This window comes from Miniopterus natalensis, chromosome 4 (genome assembly GCF_054644295.1).
Source record: "Miniopterus natalensis isolate mMinNat1 chromosome 4, mMinNat1.hap1, whole genome shotgun sequence".
Lineage (NCBI taxonomy): Eukaryota > Metazoa > Chordata > Mammalia > Chiroptera > Miniopteridae > Miniopterus > Miniopterus natalensis.
This window is the reverse complement of record NC_142084.1, coordinates 98,945,626-98,963,660: the sequence shown is the minus strand read 5'-3', so window position 1 is coordinate 98,963,660 and position 18,035 is coordinate 98,945,626. Positions and strand designations below refer to the sequence as shown.

Below are 18,035 nucleotides of genomic sequence, written 5' to 3'. Positions count from 1 at the left end.
CCCCCCCCCCCCGAGATCTGTCCCAATATGACAGTTATTTTTATAAAAAAGGGGAAATTTGGACACAGAGACAGAAACACACACAGGGAAGTCAATGCGAAGAAACAGGGAGAAGAGGGTCACCAACGAGCCACGGACAGGGGCCTGGAGCAGTCTCCCTCCCGCCGCAGAAGGAGCTGGCCCGTCCGCACCCTGACCTCGGACTCCCAGCCTCCAGAACAGAGACCGCGTGTCTGCCCTTTAGGCCCAGCCCTGTGGGCCTTTGCTACAGCGGCCCTGGCCCACGAACACACGCAAACCGTCAGAGCTGACGCATCCCTAAGTTTTCAGTCCTATGAGTAAAACGACCTTACCTGTCGCCCACACCCAGTTTAACAACTAGAAGCCCCCCCTCCCCCAGCCAGCGTGGCTCGGGGCTGAGCGTCGGTCTGGACGGGACACGGGACGGTCACCGTTGGATCCCGTGAGGGCACAGGCCCGGGGCGCGCAGGGGGCAGCGGGTCCGTGACGCTCTCACTGATGTTTCTCTCTCTCTCCCTCTCCTCTCTCTGAAATCAATAGAAGCCCATTAAAAGCAAAAACCAAACCTGGAAGGGAGCCAGTAGCTTTGCGCTTCAGCGCCCCTGCCCTGGGCCGCCCGGAGCCTCGGCGGGAGGAACGTGCTTCCCGGGAGGGGGCGAGCGGGGCTGACGGGCCCCGGCTGGAGGTCTTGTCTGCGGGGAGGGTGGTCCCGGGGCACAGGCTGGGGGTCGGCGGGGAGGGTGGTCCCGGGGGCACAGGGCCGACTGTCAACGCTGACGGGGAGACGGAGGCAAAGGGGAGGTGGGCGCGCTTCTCCTCCGCGGGCTCCCGCTGGAAGGGAAGCGCAGGGGGCAGGGCCTGCAGCCCCCGCCGCCTCCAGGCCCGCAGGCGCAGGGGGCGCGGGGAGGCAGCCCCGCCGCGGCGGGCAGGACGCGTGAGCCGCCGCCGCCGGGAAGCGCTCCGGCCTTAGCGCCCGGGAGCTGCGCGCTAGCGACTCAGGCGCCTTCGATGCTACGTGCGGGGACCAGGGTTTTAAAGTCGCGGGCAGGAGCCGCGGCGGTCGCGGGGCCTCGTGCCGAGCGCTCTCCCGCGCCCCCTCGTGCGGGGCGGGCTGGTCCCCGCGGGGCCGAGGGCTCGGCGCAGCCCCAGGGAGGCTCGGCCACGCGCCCGGGCTCACAGCGAGCCCACGGCCCCCGCGCGCAGTCGGGGCCCGCGGGCCGCCCGCAGGCGGGGCGCGGGAGGGACGCGGGGCTGCAGCGCCGCGCGCGTCTCCAGGCTGCGGGCCGCCCGCCGCTCCCGGGGCCCGCTGGGGGCGGGGCCGGCGCGGCCCGCGGGACGGGATTGGTCGCTGGGGGCGGGGCCAGCGCGCGGCCCGCGGGGCCGGATTGGCCGCTGGGGGCGGGGCCGCGGCGGGTCGTCCTCGCCGCCCCACAGGGCGCAGGCGCGCGGAGGGCCCGAGCCCGGCGGCCGCCGTGGCCCCTTCGCGGGTCGCGACGTCTCGCGAGAAGAGGAGCGGGAGGCGGGGCTCGGAGCCGGGGGCGGGGCCGGCGGAGGGGCGGCCGCGGAGGGTCCGCAGGTCTGGCGGCGGCTGCGCTAGGTGAGCGCGGGGCGCGGGGGGCGCCGGGCGCGGGGGGCATGGCAGGGGCCGGGCGGTCCCTGTCCCCAGCACGCCCCGCGGAGCCGCGCCGGGCGCTGTGTGACCTTGCTGCGGCGCGCACCCTCTCTGGTCCGCGGGGCCCGGGCGCGGGGCTGCCGGGAGAGGAACGGTCTTCGCTCCGGGGCCGCGTGGTCCCGCCTCCGCGGGAGGGAGCCGGCTCGGCCCCGCAGTAGGACCCGCAGCTCCGGCCGGGCGCGCGGCCACCGGACGTGGCCCGCAGACCTGGGCGCGCTGCGGTGCCGCCCGGCGCGGGGCATCAGGAGCGCAGGGTCCCCGCGGCTGTGCAGTGACCGCTTCGTGGCCGCGCGGGGCGGCTCGGGGTCGCGGGCGCGGCGATGCGGCGCCTCCCGGGGGCCTGGCCTCCACGCGGGACCGGCGCGGCGGGTCCCCCCCGCCCCCAGGCCCGGGCGCGGGGACCCTTCTCGGCGGGAAGCAGAGGGAAGGGGGGCCCGTGGAGGGAGCGCTGCTGTGGACGCGCAGAGCCCGCGCGGAGGTGCAGAGACAGAGGTCCACGTTCTTGCAGATTAGCTCCCAGGACTTCGGGCTGGTGACTTGGGGCCAGCAGCCCTGCTCAGTGCCACCCTGTGTGCCCTTGGGCATCAGTGCAGCAAACAGGGCGCCTCCAGTCGTTTGCAAGGTGCCAGGTGGGGCTGGGCGCTGGCCGTGCGGTCACCGACTAACACCGAGCACCTGGTGCTGTCACCTGGGCCTTTGCAAAGGTGAGGAGACTGGGAGCAGCGGAGCTTCACTCTCCTGCTGGAGGAGTTTTCCATGGTGGAGATGACCGAGGAATTGGGCCTCCAAGGAGGAGTGAAAGCCTGGAGAACACGCCAGGAGCAGGCGGCAAGGTGGTGCAGACCAGGGAGTGAATGGATGTTGGGGGCCAGGGAGCCTCGGTGTTAGTTGTGGGATGGGGTTTGAGGACTGAGGTGGAGACTGAGCCTGGAAGGAGGTTTCTTCCAGGGAAGGAAGGGCCTTGAATGCCGTGCTAGGGCGTGTGGGCTTTGAGTCCAGATTTTGGGTGGGATGTGACAGATCTGTGTGTCACAAGAGCAGTAGTGGTGAGAGCCAGGATGGATCCAGGGTGTGGGGCGGTGGAGACTGAGCTGGGTGGGGTCGTAGGGGATGTGGGGCCAGGACAGTGGCCAGGGAGTGGAGACGGATGTCCGATTGAGAAGCCGGAGGGTCACGGTCAGTGGTGCTCGGTGGAGTGGGGGAAGGGAAAGGAAAAAGGAACCAAGATTTGGGGCTGAAGGACGGAGCTGGTAGCTGTGATGAGTTATGCCGGAGCAGGTTTGGACAGGGGAGAAACACATTTGGTTTATAGACTTTTAGTATTTGCAGTGTTTGTGGGCCATCCGGGACGAGATGTGCCCCAGTGGAGAGACAGTGTGTCCAGGACTCCAGCCTGGGGAACACCACACGGAAGGGACAGCTGGCAGAAGACCAGCATGTCGGACGGCTGACGCTGGGTGTGGATTTGTCATTGCCGCAGGTTCACCAAGGCTGTGGGCGATTGTCTTCTAGAAGGGTCTCAAGGCTGAAGTGCCATTCGTGGAAAGGAGACTGGTTATTTTCTTTATTTTTATTATTTTTTATTATAGCCATTTTCAGGGACCGTAAGAACTTCAAATGTCTTTAAGGCTCGTAAGGTGGGTCTTCTATTGCCAGCTTTCTTTACATTTCTTCAGAAACACATTCAGGTAAGTGACTCGCTGGCAGGCTGAGGCTGGTGATTGGTGCCCCTGAAACAAATGTAGCTAGTTTCTCATCTAAAAAGAACTTCGTCTTTAGTTACAATTGTTAACATTGTTTCTCTTTCGCTTCAGAAAGTAGCAGTTAGTTTCACACCTACTTAGTGGGCCTGTGGTCGCAGCCAGGCTGGTGGTTTTCCAGTGATGGGCCAACAGATGAGCCTAAGTAACTGACACTCAGTATTTCTTGCAATTAGCCAAGGGACGGGGGTTTTCTGTAACTGCCCGGAGAACCGCAAGGTCCAGGACCGAAGCACCAGGCCCAGTTGAATGAGGGAGAGGATGCACTGCTGTGCGGGACACGGGAGGATACTGGGCTCCTAGAGCACCGGCTGGCCCTAGAGATCTACAAGCAGTGACATCAGGGGGTCCCCAGTCAGAAGGCCCAGCTGGATTACTCGCTAATGAAGGTCATAATTACTGACCCCTCCCAGGGTTCAAAGCTTCCAAGTTCTTGTAATCCTCACCCCTTAAAAAGGAACAAGGGCTTGTGAAGAAACCCTCTGATTTGGAAGATGGGGACTGTTAGATACAGGCAGTGGAGGGTGTGCAGGAAAAATACTTGAAAAGCAGAGCATCATTAATATACACATGCAGAGAAGAGAAAATATCACACAGGAAACACAAGAACAGGATGCTCAAAAAAAAAGAGCAGAGAGCCCTGGCCAGGGTGGCCCAGGTGCTTCGGCATTGTCCCCTGCACCCAGAAGACTGCTGGTTCGGTGCCCGTCAGGGCACATGCCCGGGTTGTGGGCTCGATCCCCTGTAGGGGGCGTGCAGGAGGCAGCTAATTGGTGTTTCAGTTTCCCTCTCTCTCTCTAAAAATCAATTTAAAAAATCTGCCCTGGCCAGTGTGGCTTTGTGGAGAGAGCGTTAGCCTGGGCACCAGAGGCTCTCAGGTTCGAGTCCCGGTCAAGGGCACATACCCAGGTTGAAGGTTCAACCCAGATTCAATCCCCGGCCCAGTTGGGGCGCGTGCAGGAGGCAACCAACTGATGGATGTCTCCCCCCTCCCGACCCCCCCGGCCTCCCTTCCACTCTCTAAAAATCAATGAAAAAATACCCTTGAGTGAGAATTAACCAAACCCCCCCCCAAAAAAAAAACCCCAAAACAATGCAAACAATCTTAAAAAAAAAAAAAAAATCAAAGAGCCAGAAAGAAAACTCAGATATAAAAAACAATGGCAGAAATAAAAACCTCAGTTGGTGAGTGCAAAATAAAGTTGAGAAACTTAGGGAGACGAACAGAAAAGCAGAGAGAGGGGAAAAGAGAGAGAAAAAAGTTAAAGATCCGATCAAGAGGCTGACAGCTGAGTTCTGAGTTTCAGTAGGAAAGTGAAGGCGGGAAGGACGTGGGTTGGCGTGTCCACACCGTGGTACGAGGCGGCTTCCTAGGGGCAGACTCTGCCCGGAGGGGCCCGAGGGCCAGCCCGCCGTGGGAATGCTGGCGGCCTGATTCCCCCTCGGCCGCCCGGTCCGCCGTGACAGAGTGGAAACCGGAGCGAGGGGTGTGGGATTCAGGGGATGCCCCGAGTCTCTGACGCGTTTGGGCAGCAGGGTTTATCTGGAAGTGCCTCTGCGGCCGCGGTTCCGGAATTTGGACCATGGGGAGCTCAGATGGAGAGACACACAGGCGCACGCCCGATGCGAGGCCCACTGTTGCGACATCTCAGAACTCGGGGCCGAGAAGATGGTGCCAGCTTCTGAGGATAAAACAGGCCACCAGCGGGCCGTCGCCACGGGGCCCGCCCCAGCAGCATGGGGGCTGGGAGACGAGGGAAACGGCTCTCGGGATCCTGAAGGAAAATGTTTTTAATCTGTACTCAGGCAAAGGAGGGTGGAGTAAAGATATTGTCAGATGTGATCCCGGGATTTGCCTGTCAAGGCCTTTTAAGGAGGTGCCTGGTGGCAGGCGCGCTCGAAAGGAAGGACAGAGCTGGAAGGACAGAGCCGGAGGGACCGTTTCCTCAGGAGAGGGGGGAATCCTGGGCAGGTGAGAGGCTGGATGCCCGCCAGGCCCGGGCGCTCACCGGGCAGGTCACGACCTGAGCTGGCAGGAAGGCTCGGGAAGAGGCTTTTGGGGAAGGTGAAGTTGACCGGGCAGCCGGGTGGTCTGGAGAGGAGAGCTGGGCAGCCGGCCGAGCGGGGGCCCGGCTGGTGACAAGTACACAGAAAGCTAAGACTGTTATCAGTTCCAGGGAAAATAAACCTCTGCGCGGGAACGGGAAAGCGACGGGGTGTGCCGCAGGCCCCGAGCGAGCCTCACGCCGCGGCGACTGTGGAGGTGGCTCTAACGGAAGCGGCGACGCGCCTGTCGGGGCAGGTGTGCGGGGTCCGGGGGGGGCCTACTGCCCCCCCCGTGGGCAGTCAGGAGGTGAAGCCCAGACTGAACATTTGCTGTCGCCCCAAAGATTGGGCTGGAGAGGGTGAGGGAGAGGGGCAGAGGCCCTGCCGCCTGTGTGGGCGGGTCACGCGCCAGCCCCCGGGTCGGACGCTTTAGTTGTTATTTTCTCCTATTTCATTGTTCTGTGCCCTCTCCCAGCTGTGCCCACATGGCAGAGATTTGGCACTTTCCTTAGCTGTTTTTTCTTTTAAGTTGTTATAAAGGGATTTTTAGGCCCTGGCCGGTGGCTCAGCTGGCAGGGCGTCATCCCCACACGCCAGGGTCGCGGGTTCCCTCCTGGTCGGGGCACACGCAAGAATCAGCCAACGATGCAGAAATAGGTGGAGTGACAAGTCCATGTCTCTCTCTCTTCCTCTCTCTAAAAATCAATTAAAAAAAAAAAAATAAAGGGATTTTTATACTTTCAAAAGTCAAGAAAACAGTACTGTGAGCCCAGTTTCAGAAATTACGAAATCAGGACAGTCGTGTTTCTGGGCGTTTTGTTTTGTTTGTGTTGTGATGTTGCTGCTGCTGACGTAAGAACTCTTTGTTGAGCGCCTACTGTGTGCCAGGCACCAGCCTGAGCCTCAAGGCTGCAGCTGTGATGGACAGGTCAGCACCCCCCTTCCAGAAGTTTCTACTCTCGTGCAGACAGGCAACGAGCAGATAAACCAGAGACTGCGGTGTTGGAGGTGCGTGGGGGTGGGGTGGGGTGCAGGCTGGGGGTGATCGGGGCGCCCTTGCCAGGGAGGGGAGCTTTGAGCGGAGATCAGAAGGAAGCGTGGGGTCCTGGCAGGGGACAGCGACTGCCACCGGGGGCCTGATCGGTGATGCACAGAAAGGCCATTGTGGCCGGAGTGGGGCCAGTGCGAGGCAGGGGAGACGAGAGTGTGGGATCCCAGTCATTCAGGGCCCGTCACAGGCCACGGGAAGGGCTGGAAATGGGGAGCCAGTGGACTGTAAGATTGGAGGGGTTTGAGCAGAAGCTGGGAGGCCCGGTTGGAGCTGCCGTTCAGCCGAGAGCTTGTGCCAGGGCAGGGTGGAGGTGGGGCGGGGGGGCCCAGGCGCCAGAGTCACGCATTTCTTTTTCTTTCTTTTAACACTTTATTAAATTTATTGGGGTGACAACGGTTAATATGAACATACGGGTTTCAGGCGTGGGTTTCTGTGTTACAAAACCTGTATATTGCTCTGTGTGCCCAACACCCCAAAGTCGTATCTTCTCCCATCACCATATATTGAGACCCCCTGTACCCCCCACCCCTCCACCCCTTCCCTCTGGCAACCAGCACCCTGCTGTTTGTGTCCACGAGTCTCAGTTTTATATCCCGCATGTGAGTGAAGTCCTGTGGTTCTCAGCTTTTCCCGAGGAGCCGCGCGTTTCTACGGCGAGGCCTCAGGCAGGTTCTTGAACTAATCTTGGTGAAGTTTATTATCGTTATTTCACCCTGAAATCATTTCTTGGAATTGACTCAGGTCTGAGAAATGAGTTCTTGGGATTCCAGAGTCAAATACCACGCACCAGAGATTCGCGTCTGGGGAGGGGTGTGAAGATGTAGTGGGCAGGACCCCGTCCCCTCAGGCTGTGGAGCCCAGTTTGGGAAATGGGACCGGCCGCCGGGTCTGCGGGGAGACGCCGCTGGGGCTCGGCGATGGCGCGAGCGGACGCCGGCTGGGCCGCGGCCCCGCTCTGGGGGGAGGTCGCTTCGCTCCCAAGGCCGGGTTTGGGCTCTGTTTTCGTTCGGGTCTCCGGGACGCACGCCTCCTTCCATGCTCATCAATGCGGCCATTTATTACTTATTTTTATTTGGCTGTCCCGTCGGGTTGAGTTCGCGGGGTTAACTGAGTACAAACGCAGTCGTTTCGTAAGCAAACAAACCCTGGTGCTGGTGTAGCAGTGGAAACCTGACTCACAGTGGTCGTTTAATTCAGCACAGCGTCCTCTGCGGGCCGTGGGCGCCCAGGCCGCCGGGGCCGGGACTTTCCGGGTCTCTGTTGACGCTCCGCTGGAACCGCAGGGAGCGCTGGCCCGACGCAGTGTTTGCAGAGCTGGAAAACAGGCCGGCAGCCTCTGGTCTTTCTGCCAGTAGCATAAACAAACAGAACCCGAAACATTCTTGGGCTTCTTGGTGCAGTCATGTCACTCGGTTTAATGCTCAGACGCTGGTGAGCTGGACAAGAGGTGAATTCTCTCAGAAAGGAAGGTAATAAAAGCCGGGGCTCGCACGCCAGCTCTGAACGGCGGCTGCCGGCCGCCCGGGCCCCGGTGAGTGGCTGTTTTGTCTCAGTTTCATCACAGTTACTGTGGAGATTAAATAAATTGATGTACGTGAGGCCTGCTAACAGCACGTTTGAGAGCGTATTTGCTGTTTTTATTGTAAAATCTATTGGAAACTCAGCGCCTTTGACTGCCGGTGCCTGCCCCGTTGGCAGAAAGCTCGAGGGGCGTGAGAGCCGCGTTGTGCTGGGCGCAGAGGAGGGCCCTGGGACGGCCGGAGGACCGAGGCTGGTGGCCAGCGGCGTCTGGAGAAAGCCCTTCCGTTCTTCAGCGGTAGCCGACACTCGTTTCCACGGCCTCAGCGGCTCCGTTGTGGCTGTAGGTGGAGAACTGGAACTCGGGCTCGGAGTGACGGCCGGGCCTCGGCAGGCCCGCTGGCCTGGGCGCCCTCCCCGCCCTCCCGCCGCCCGAGCGCCCGAGGCCTCGCGCTGGGGCCGTGCTGTGGGACTCGCGGCCTCCCGTCGGGGAGACAGGAGAGGCCTTAGCTCCTGGGGATGGAGCTGTAAGGTTGCTAATGGTGTTTTCCTGGATGGACTGCCTGGAGGTGTAGTTCACACACATTTTAAGTGTACAGCTCAACGGCCACACCGGTGTCCCGCCTGCGTCACCACCAGGGCCGCAGAGTCACAGGCGTTTCCAGCCCCGTGGCCTCCGGACCCTCTGCGGCCTGGGCTCTGCCGCCGGCTTTGCCCTTGCGAAGGTTCCTGTGAATGGGGCCACGTGGCGCGTCCTTCCGCATGTGGCTCTTTTATCCCTCGCCGCCCCTGTGAGGGCAGCGCCCGGCCCTCAGCCCTTGTCCCTGCTACCCGGTCCCGCCGAGCAGGCGCCACCCTGTGTCCACGCACCCGTCGGTTTGCAGCTGTTTTGAATAAAGCTGCAGGGAGCGTTCCATGCAGATGACGTGTGGACAGCCCCACTCGCGCCACGTGTCTCCTGTGTCATCTGAAAGTCCTCGCGCCACGGCGCCGGCCGGTGTGGCTCAGTGGTCAGGCGTCGGCCCGTGGACGGTGGGGTCCCGGGTGTGATTCCAGCCAAGGGCACGTGCCGCGGTCGCAGGCTCGATCCCTGGCCCGGGTTGGGGCGCAGTCGGGGTGTGTGTGTGTTTCTCTCTCCCTCTCCTCCTTCCGCTCGCTCTGAAAAGCAGCAGAAAACAAATGTCCTCGGGCCCTCCCGGGCGTGGCCCAGCGGCTGAGCGTCGACCTGGGATGCAGGCGATCGGGGTTCGATTCCCGGTCGGGGCACATGCCCGGGTTGCGGGCTCGATCAGTGACTCTCTCATCACTGATGTTTCTCTCTCTCTCTCGCACTCTCCCTTCCTCTCTCTGAAATCAATAAAGATATATTTAAAAAATATATATCCTCAGGTGAGGATTCAAAATTAATAATAAAAAAGAAGTAAATAAAAGGAAAGCCCCCGTGACACCCACGGCCGCCCAGGCTTCCTCCGGTGCCGTCTCCCGGGCGTTCTGCAGCTGCGTGTTTTCCGCTTCGCCCCGTGACCCATCTTGGGTTAATTTCTGTGAAGGGCGTGAGCCTGCGTCTGGGGGCTTTGTGTAGCTGTGATGCCCACTTCTCCCAGCCCCGTTCTGTCGGGGAGGGAGACGGTCGTTGCTCCACGGTGTCACCTCTGCCCGTTGTCACAGACCACGGGGGACCATTTCTGCGTCTCTGTCCTGTTCCATCGATGGGCGGTTCTGCCAACACCGTGCTGTTGGTCACTGTGGCTTTGCGGTGAGTCTTGGCTCGGTTAGCACCCATCTCCCGACCGCTCTGCTCCTCCGGTGCTTTATGCGGTGTTGGCTGCTCCAGGTCCTTCCCTCCACGGGAGCCTGAGAGGAACGTGTGGCCAGCTGTCGGGCCGCCGGGGGCTCAGTCCGGCTGACACAGACTGAGCGGCCCGCACGCCTGAGCCCCGGGTCCCGCAGCCATCATCTGCTGTGAGCAGGGGACGTGCACAGGTCTCCCTGGGGTCTCTTCCAGTCAGGACCACGGTCAAGGTGACACCCCGGGATGTCAGGGGGCCCAGCCCCCAGCTGCGGCCACAAGCCGCCCTGTCCTCCCCGGGCTTTGCCCGCTGTGGGTGCAAAGGCTCCTTCAGGTGGCAGCCGGCGTGGGGGGCCCGCCCGCATCACCCTGCCGTGCAGTGTGCGTCACTCCCCGCCCCGAGCAAGAAGCGGCTCTGCCTGCCAAGCCTGGGCACTTCGGCTCAAACCTAACCCGCATCGTGGCACTGACAAGCCCGCTGGGGAACCGGCCCCGGAGATGAAACGGGGAGGCTGCTCAGCCCGCCTGCCGGAGGCAGATCGGAGGTGGTTCCACATCCTGGGGCAGGTCCTTTCAATCTCGTGAGCGCCTGTTGACTGCATTTGAAACGGGGCGATTTGTGTTTGGAAATCAAGCCCTTCTTTTTTGGATGAAAAATGACGCTAGGAGGCCAGTGTTGCTCCCAGCGCTTTAGGCAGCACCGTGGCTCCGGGTGTCACCTGGCTCCCCGGCCTCACCTCTCTCCTCCCCTGGAGGCCCCAGGCGGCACCTGAAGCTCTGGCTTGAGCTGCCTGGGTTCCTTCCTGGCCGTGGCTTCTTAGAAAGGAAGACCGGCTGCCCAGCCAGTGTGCCTCCGTGGTTGACCGTTGGCCTGTGGACCTGGAGGTCAGGGTTCGATTCCCGGTCAGGGCACAGGCCTGGGTTGCCGGCTCGATCCCCAGCGAGGGGTGAGCAGGAGGCAGCCGATCAGTGACTCTTGTCATCGATGTCTCTCTCCCTCTCCCTCATTCTCTCTGAAGTCAATAAAGACATATTAAGAATAAATAAAAAAATGAAAAGGAAGACTTGTTGGTGATGTATCTGGGCCCCTCCCTCTGTCCAGGTCTAAGAACCAGAGCCCGGGGCCCGCGGGAGTCCCGGTCGCCGTGGGCGGTGCTGTCCTTTCAAGGGGCTGCTCAGCCCTCAGCGCACCCAGCCCCTGGCCCTCCCACAACCTCCCACGGCCGCTGTTCACGTGGCGGGTTTGAGGTTAGAAACAACAATACTAAGGGCTGAGCTTGTTCCTTGATGTTGGCCATGAACCGTGGCCTCGGTGCAGGGAGGCCTGGCGGGGCGCAGGGCGGGCCGAGCTCCTGGGACAGCCCCACCCTGAACCCCGACACTCTGGTGTGGGCCGGCCTGGGCGAGGGTCTGTCTTGTTTTCATGCACAGCCTCCCCCCCATTATAAATTTTTAGAGCCTGAACATTTGTTTGATAAACGAATTTCAGGTGCAGTTGCCCGGGAGCTTTTGCCCCAGGTTGGGGGCGGGGGGCCGGCTTCAGCAGCGGGCGCCACGTTTCACCCGGTTACGATTCTCCATGTCTGTTCCTTGCATTTAAACTGCGTCTCGTTAAACTGCTAGTGAAGACGTGGGACCCTGTGACAGGTCCGTGGCTCTGGCGTCGGTCAAGGTGCACACACTGCTTCTTGCTGAAAGTAGGCATCGTGGTTTCAGGCCCTTAACTCACCTGCCCGGGGCTGCGCGTCCCCGACGTGACTGTGGCCGATCCGCATTCTCACTGCTAGTGAGCCTGCATCTTAAAACTAGAGACCAGTCTCTTTAGTAGTTTCACATTTTAAGTTACTTTTTCCCTTTTGGGGGGGGAGGGAAACGGCCTCACCTTCATCTCAAGAAGCTGCTCACGGCCCGGCCGGCGTGGCTCAGTGGTTGCGCGTCGACCTGGGATCCAGGCGATCGGGGTTCAATTCCCGGTCAGGGCACAGGCCCGGGTTGGGGGCTCGATCAGTGACTCTCATCATTGATGTTTCTATCTCTCTCTCTCTCTCTTCCTCTCTCTGAAATCAATAAAGATATATTAAAAAAAAAAAAAAAAGAGCTGCCCACGGTCCACATCCTGAGGGGGGCAGGTCCTGAAAGGCCTTCTTGTTGCCTTGTTTCGCTGGCCCCTGGGCTCTGATCCTGGCGCCTCCTCCTCTCGGGGGCCTGTGTCCCCCCCGGTGGCCTCTCCTCCCCTCAGGGCAGCGGCAGAGGGTCCCCCAGTCACCTGCCAGTCACACTGGCCCTTTGGGGCCCTGTGGGCAGCATCGGTCGCGTGACCCACAGAAGCCAGAGCTCCTGAGGGCGGCCGGCCGGCCGGTGCAGGATGGATGGGGCGGGAGACGGCCGGCCGCCCACGTGCGCGGGGACCTGAGCAAGCGCCAGCACCGCCCCTCCAGACTCTGAGCCGCAGACGACGCCCTGGGCCAGACCCCGACCGGTAACTCGCTCTCCGTTGCCTTTGCAGGTTCCTGGGGTGCGGCACCCGGCCTCCCCATGACGCTGGAGTGACAGGTCCAGGCAGAGGGGCGCGCCCGCCCGGGGCAGAATGACCAAGACGCGGCTGTTCCGCCTGTGGCTGGTCCTGGGCTCCGTGTTCATGATCCTGCTGATCATTGTCTATTGGGACAACGTGGGCACCGCCCACTTCTACCTGCACACGTCCCTCTCCAGGCCGCGCCCCCCGGAGCCCCAGCCCAGCCCCGCGCGGGTCACGTCGGACGTGGACGACTTCTTGGACAAGCTGCTCGGGGGCGTCACGAAGCCGAATGCTCCTCCCGGGAGGAGAACAGCGCGGCCCCCGGCGCCGGCCTCCGGCAGGCCCGGGCTGGGCGGCCAGGAGGAGAGCGTGCGGGGCTACGACTGGTCCAGCCGCACGGCCCCGCAGGGCCCGGACGCGGACGCGCGGCAGGCGGAGCGCAGGAGCGTGCTCAGGGACTTTTGCGCCAACACCAGCCTGGCGTTCCCCACCAAGGAGCGCTCCTTTGACGACATCCCCAACTACGAGCTGAACCACCTCATCGTGGACGACCGCCACGGCGTCATCTACTGCTACGTGCCCAAGGTGGCCTGCACCAACTGGAAGCGCGTCATGATCGTGCTCAGCGAGAGCCTGCTGGACCGCGGCGCCCCCTACCGCGACCCCCTGGACATCCCCCGCGAGTACGTGCACAACTCCAGCACCCACCTGACCTTCAACAAGTTCTGGCGCCGCTACGGGCGGTTCTCGCGTCACCTCATGAAGGTCAAGCTGAAGAAGTACACCAAGTTCCTGTTCGTGCGGGACCCGTTCGTGCGCCTCATCTCCGCCTTCCGCAGCAAGTTCGAGCTGGAGAACGAGGAATTCTACCGCAGGTTCGCGGTGCCCATGCTCAGGGCCTACGCCAACCACTCGAGCCTGCCCACGTCCGTGAGCGAGGCCTTCCGCGCGGGCCTCCGGGTGTCCTTCGCCAACTTCATCCAGTACCTGCTGGACCCGCGCACCGAGAGGCTGGCGCCCTTCAACGAGCACTGGCGGCAGGTGCACCGGCTCTGCCACCCCTGCCAGATCGAGTATGACTTCGTGGGCAAGCTGGAGACGCTGGACCAGGACGCCGCCCAGCTGCTGCGGCTGCTCAAGGTGGACCAGCGGCTCCACTTCCCCCCCAGCTACCGCAACCGAACGGCCAGCAGCTGGGAGGAGGACTGGTTCGCCCAGATCCCGCTGGCCTGGCGGCAGCAGCTCTACAAGCTCTACGAGGCCGACTTCGTGCTCTTTGGCTACCCCAAGCCTGAGAACCTGCTCAGGGACTGAGGGCAAGAGGGAAGTTCCAGACTCCAGGCCGCCACGTGCATTTTTTAGGGCCTCGTGTCCCTCCCAGTCTCACGCGGGGCCGAGAAGCCCCCAGTGCTCCAGTCGCCGGGGCAGCTGAGCACCCCGGGGTGGACCCAGCCACACTCTGGTTTTTAAATGACCTGCGATTTCGCAGCCAGACTTACTGCTCACTCCACTGCCTGTATTCACTCAGTACTGTGTTAATATTGTTTTTTTTAAGATTAATATATTTCAGATATTTAACATGCGGCGGGAGGAGGAAAGAATGGAGTAAATTCTACACCTGCTCACGCCGCCTGCTGGTGTGGTCATTCGGGCGCAGCGAGAGTGCACACAGTAGGGCTCTGAGCCACGTCACGGCTGCGTTCACGCTCAGAAACACCACTGGGAGGGGCGATGCCCGGTTGTCCGCAGCACAGGGGAGCCCCCAGTGTGAAGTCAGGCCTCCCCTGTGTTTGTAAAAGCCAAGCAGACAGACTCTTCATGAGAGCGCCATGTCATTAGGGGGTGTCTGGAGGGTAAGCGGTTAGGTCAGGGTTTATATCTGAGCTCAGGTTGAAGGAAGCCACACTCCCAGGTCCCAGTCACGGGTGGGATGTTAACTCCAGGCTGGCTTTCGTGTCTGATCACGGACGGAGGGTTTGGAGTCTTGGGGTGGCGGGGGAAGAAAGTCTGTCTAGAGCACATTGTGGCCGTCAGCAAGGCGAGGCTCCCCTGACCTTCCCCGCAGGCCTGGCTGGTCGGGCCCAGCTCCTGGCGTTCACCCTCGAGGGCGTCACCGACCCGATCATCAGTGTTTGATGGTCCCGACTTGGTGAAGCCGTCCACTAGTCCAGAGGCTCTTTGGAAACATCCGGTTCCGATTCCTTTGCAGTGCTGGCTGTGAACCTGTAATTGGTGAGACCTGTGCCGTCACTTGGTGGTGTTTGGGCCTCACCTCTGACCTGGGTCCCTGATGCCCAGCCTGAGGAGCTGGCCACATGCTCAGCAGCCCTCCCCGGTTCTCCTTGGTGTGCGGTGTCCTTGCTCCTGCGCCCGTTTGAGCCTGTGGCCTCTAGGTGTGAGCAGACCTGGGCCTCACCCACCATGTTAGATGCCACCCGCCTCCTTTGGTGCGCTGGCAAACGCTCCAACCACTGAGCCACACCGGCCAGGGCTGTAACATTTTCTAAATTGGTATCGTACAGTTAGATGACTTAACCAAATAATTCCATAAACTTAAAATTCTTTAACTCTCTGCCTCTGTCCTCCAGTCCTCTTCAGCACATTTACCCGCTGACCTTCCTAATAACGTAGTGGTTTGTGCTGCAGAATCCTTTCGGTAATTGCCGAGCCCCCAGCATGGCCACAGGGCCCCGTGCCTGCCACAGCCAGGGAGGGGGAGCTGTGCAGGGCTGAGCCGAGCCTGCCCGGCACTTGTGCCCCTGGCCTCGGGGCTGTGTGTTTTGCATCTCCTCCTGGTATTTAGCACAGTTGTGGTTGTATGTGTGTCTGCGTGTGTATGACACTGTTGGTCCTGTTCTTAAAATGGCTGATACAGTTTCTCGCTCATCGATACAGTGTATCCACTCCCCCTAATTGATACAGAGCATCTACCTTTTCTGTGTCGATACAGTGTATCTACTTTTGTGTTGATACAGTGTATCTACTTTTTGTGTTGATACAGTGTATCTACTTTCCCTGCGTTGATACAACATATCTACTCACAGCTTCTTCTGACTATTTAGGTGTCATTCTGCTGTGGTGCCTTCGTCATCTCTTTTGAAGGAATTTTCACTCTGCTGAGTTTTAAGTTTGTTTTCGGCAAGGGTTAGGATCTTCTCTCTGCAGTGCGCTGTGCGCTGGCACCCACAGTCTGACTGGTGAGGGGGGGCTTTCACCTGGCTCTGCCAGTCCTGGGGGCAGCTAGGGGCGCTGCCCCACCCTACCTGCCCTCCCCGATGCAGAGCTTCCCTGGAGCTGGTCAGCCAGGAGCACAGGGCCGAGGGGGAGGGCGGTGTTTTGGGGACAGAGCAGGGCAGGAGCCATGAGGAGCTTGGCTGTCCCACCCTCCTGCCCATAAAGCTCCATCTAACGCACCCACGGAGCCCATGGAGGCTCCAGAACTGTGCTGTGGGCTTTATCCTAGTGGAATCTGCAGACCTGGATGGGCACCCCCATTATAGCTTCAGTCTCCTTCCCACTTGTCCCGGGTGGAGGGCAGGGCCTGGCACGATGGGCCCACGATAACTGTCTACTGTGTGAGCGCCTGAGTGAAGGAAAGAAGGGGTGATGCTGTCAGAGCCTCACTCGGGCCTGTGAGCCAGGGGAGCCCATCACTCTACACGCGTTTCACACAGTGACCCGGCGTGGAGGTCCACGGGCAGCGCCACGTCCGGGCTCAGAGCTCCCTCCCCTGACCCCCGGCACTTTCTAAGCACCATGCCTGTGGCTCGGGAGGACCACTCCCGCTGCTCCTGGAAGTTGAGGCCCCCTCCATTCCAGAGAGGAGAGTCTCTTTCTTCCCCTCCCCTGCCCTCTCCCCTCTGGAAGCCCTGCGGCTCCCTCTCGCCTCCCCCGAGACGATGCTCTCGTCTCTTCATCTCCAGCCCTCTGCCGGGGGAGGCCTCACGCTTCCCTGGAGGGAAGGTGGGTTTCTGGTGGGACTTCCTCCTGGTCCTGTGCCCTCCACACTTGGGCCGGGGAGCGGCTCGGATGGGAGGCGGCCGCTCTTGGCAGACAGCTGAGGACGGTCTGTTCTCCTCGGCGGCCCCGCCCTGCCGAGTAACAGGCTCCCAGGCGTCACGCGGACCCGAGGAGGTCCGCTCCCCGAGCAAACGCTCCAGGGGTTATTGCTCATTTATTTATAAGCTACATGTCCTTTCCACACTCCAAAACCTAAAACTATGAAGAGGTGAGTCTTGGCTAGCCTAGGTAATTAATCTAAAAGTGTCTAAATGTTTCCCCAGAAGGGGGAATCTGGCGTGATGACTGGGTGCCTTTCTGTTGCTTTTGCTGACACTCACCCCTCCTGCTGGTCAGTTCCTGCCCCTCACTCTTGGCCCAGGAGAGCTGAGCGGGAGCCATCACGCCCCACACCGAGCTCTGGCTGGTCACGTGCTCACAGGCGGGACTCACAGCCCAGTCTGCACCCGCCAGACCCAGTGCCCTGGGCTGGAAATCCTTGGGGAGGGGCTTTGCCAGGCTGCTGGCGGGAGTGGGGAGTACCGTGACCAGCTCTGGCAGTCGTGGGAGAGCCGCAGAGATGGCCACACCTTGAGCACAAGGCTGAGACATGGGACATCCAGAGGACGTGCACACCTGAGGCCGCACCCATCTGCACTTGGCAGGCAGGTGTGGCCCATCTGTGCCCACTGGCATAGTGCGTTCGAGCTGCGTTTCTGGCACTGTACCCACGGTAACCTGCCTCTTACACCTTGTAATCACCACCCTGGCCTCTGGGAAAGCAGGTTAAGATGCCTCATTAATGAAGAGAAGCCGTATGACCGGAGGTTCTTGTTCATTAGGTATGAACAGTTCATTAACTTCATGAAACTTAAAATAATCCCTCACTCTGCCAAGACCCAGTGACGGGCAAAGGTCCTCTACTGGGCACTGGTTCAAACCAACCGAAATGAACTAGGGACGGGGGTATTTCTCCCTCGGGAACTATTCTTCACTCCCCCCTCCCCAGCCCAGCACCCACCCTCTACTTTCTCTCTATGAATCTGAGTCCTCCAGGTCCCTCATATTAATTGGGATCACACAGTATTTGTCCTATTGTGTCTGTCTTTTTCTTTTTTTTAAATATATCTTTATTGATTTCAGAGAGAGGAAAGGAGAGGAAGAGAGAGAGAGAGATAGAAACATCAATGATGAGAGAGTCATTGATCGAGCCTGCAACCCAGGCATGTGCCCTGACCGGGAATCGAACCCCAATCGCCTGGATCCTAGGTTCATGCTCAACCACTGAGCCACGCCCAGCCGGGCCCTATTGTGTCTGTCTTATGTCACTGAGCACAATGTCCTCAAGGTTCATCCATGTGGTAGCAGGTGTCAGAGTTTCCTTCCTTTCTGAAGCTGAATTCTATTCCGTTGTGTGGATGGGCCACACGTGCGTGCACACGCCCTGTTATCTGTTCACCCGTCTATGGACACAGGCTGCTCCCCCGTCGGCTGCCACGAATATGCTGCTGTGACGTGGGGGAGCGAGGACATGTCTGAGTCCTGCTTCCAGTTCTCGGGGCACAGACCCAGCAGTGGAATTTCTGGATCTTTTGGTAATTCTATAGTTAGTTTTTTTTTTACAGAGCTGAATTTCAGTTCTTTTTATTGCCAAAAGTGCT

At 60.5% G+C, this 18,035-nt stretch overlaps 1 protein-coding gene and 1 non-coding gene across 2 annotated transcripts; one reads left to right on the top strand and one right to left on the bottom strand.

Annotated features, from left to right (window-relative positions):
• The first annotated feature begins 1,598 nt into the window (after positions 1-1,598).
• On the top strand, positions 1,599-13,958 carry CHST12 (carbohydrate sulfotransferase 12). Its single transcript, XM_087816124.1, has 2 exons — positions 1,599-1,618; positions 12,364-13,958. The coding sequence occupies exon 2, from the start codon at positions 12,445-12,447 to the stop codon at positions 13,687-13,689; it is 1,245 nt and encodes a 414-aa protein (XP_087672250.1). The 5' UTR covers positions 1,599-1,618; positions 12,364-12,444; the 3' UTR covers positions 13,690-13,958.
• LOC148093421 (small nucleolar RNA SNORA33) lies at positions 3,275-3,404 on the bottom strand. The gene has a single exon (XR_015714475.1). It is a non-coding gene; the product is annotated as a small nucleolar RNA SNORA33 (small nucleolar RNA).
• Positions 13,959-18,035: the final 4,077 nt, after the last annotated feature.

Bases quoted from the DNA above. Each gene is read 5' to 3' on its own strand.
- CHST12 (XM_087816124.1), top strand. From the start codon at position 12,445: ATGACCAAGACGCGGCTGTTCCGCCTGTGGCTGGTCCTGGGCTCCGTG.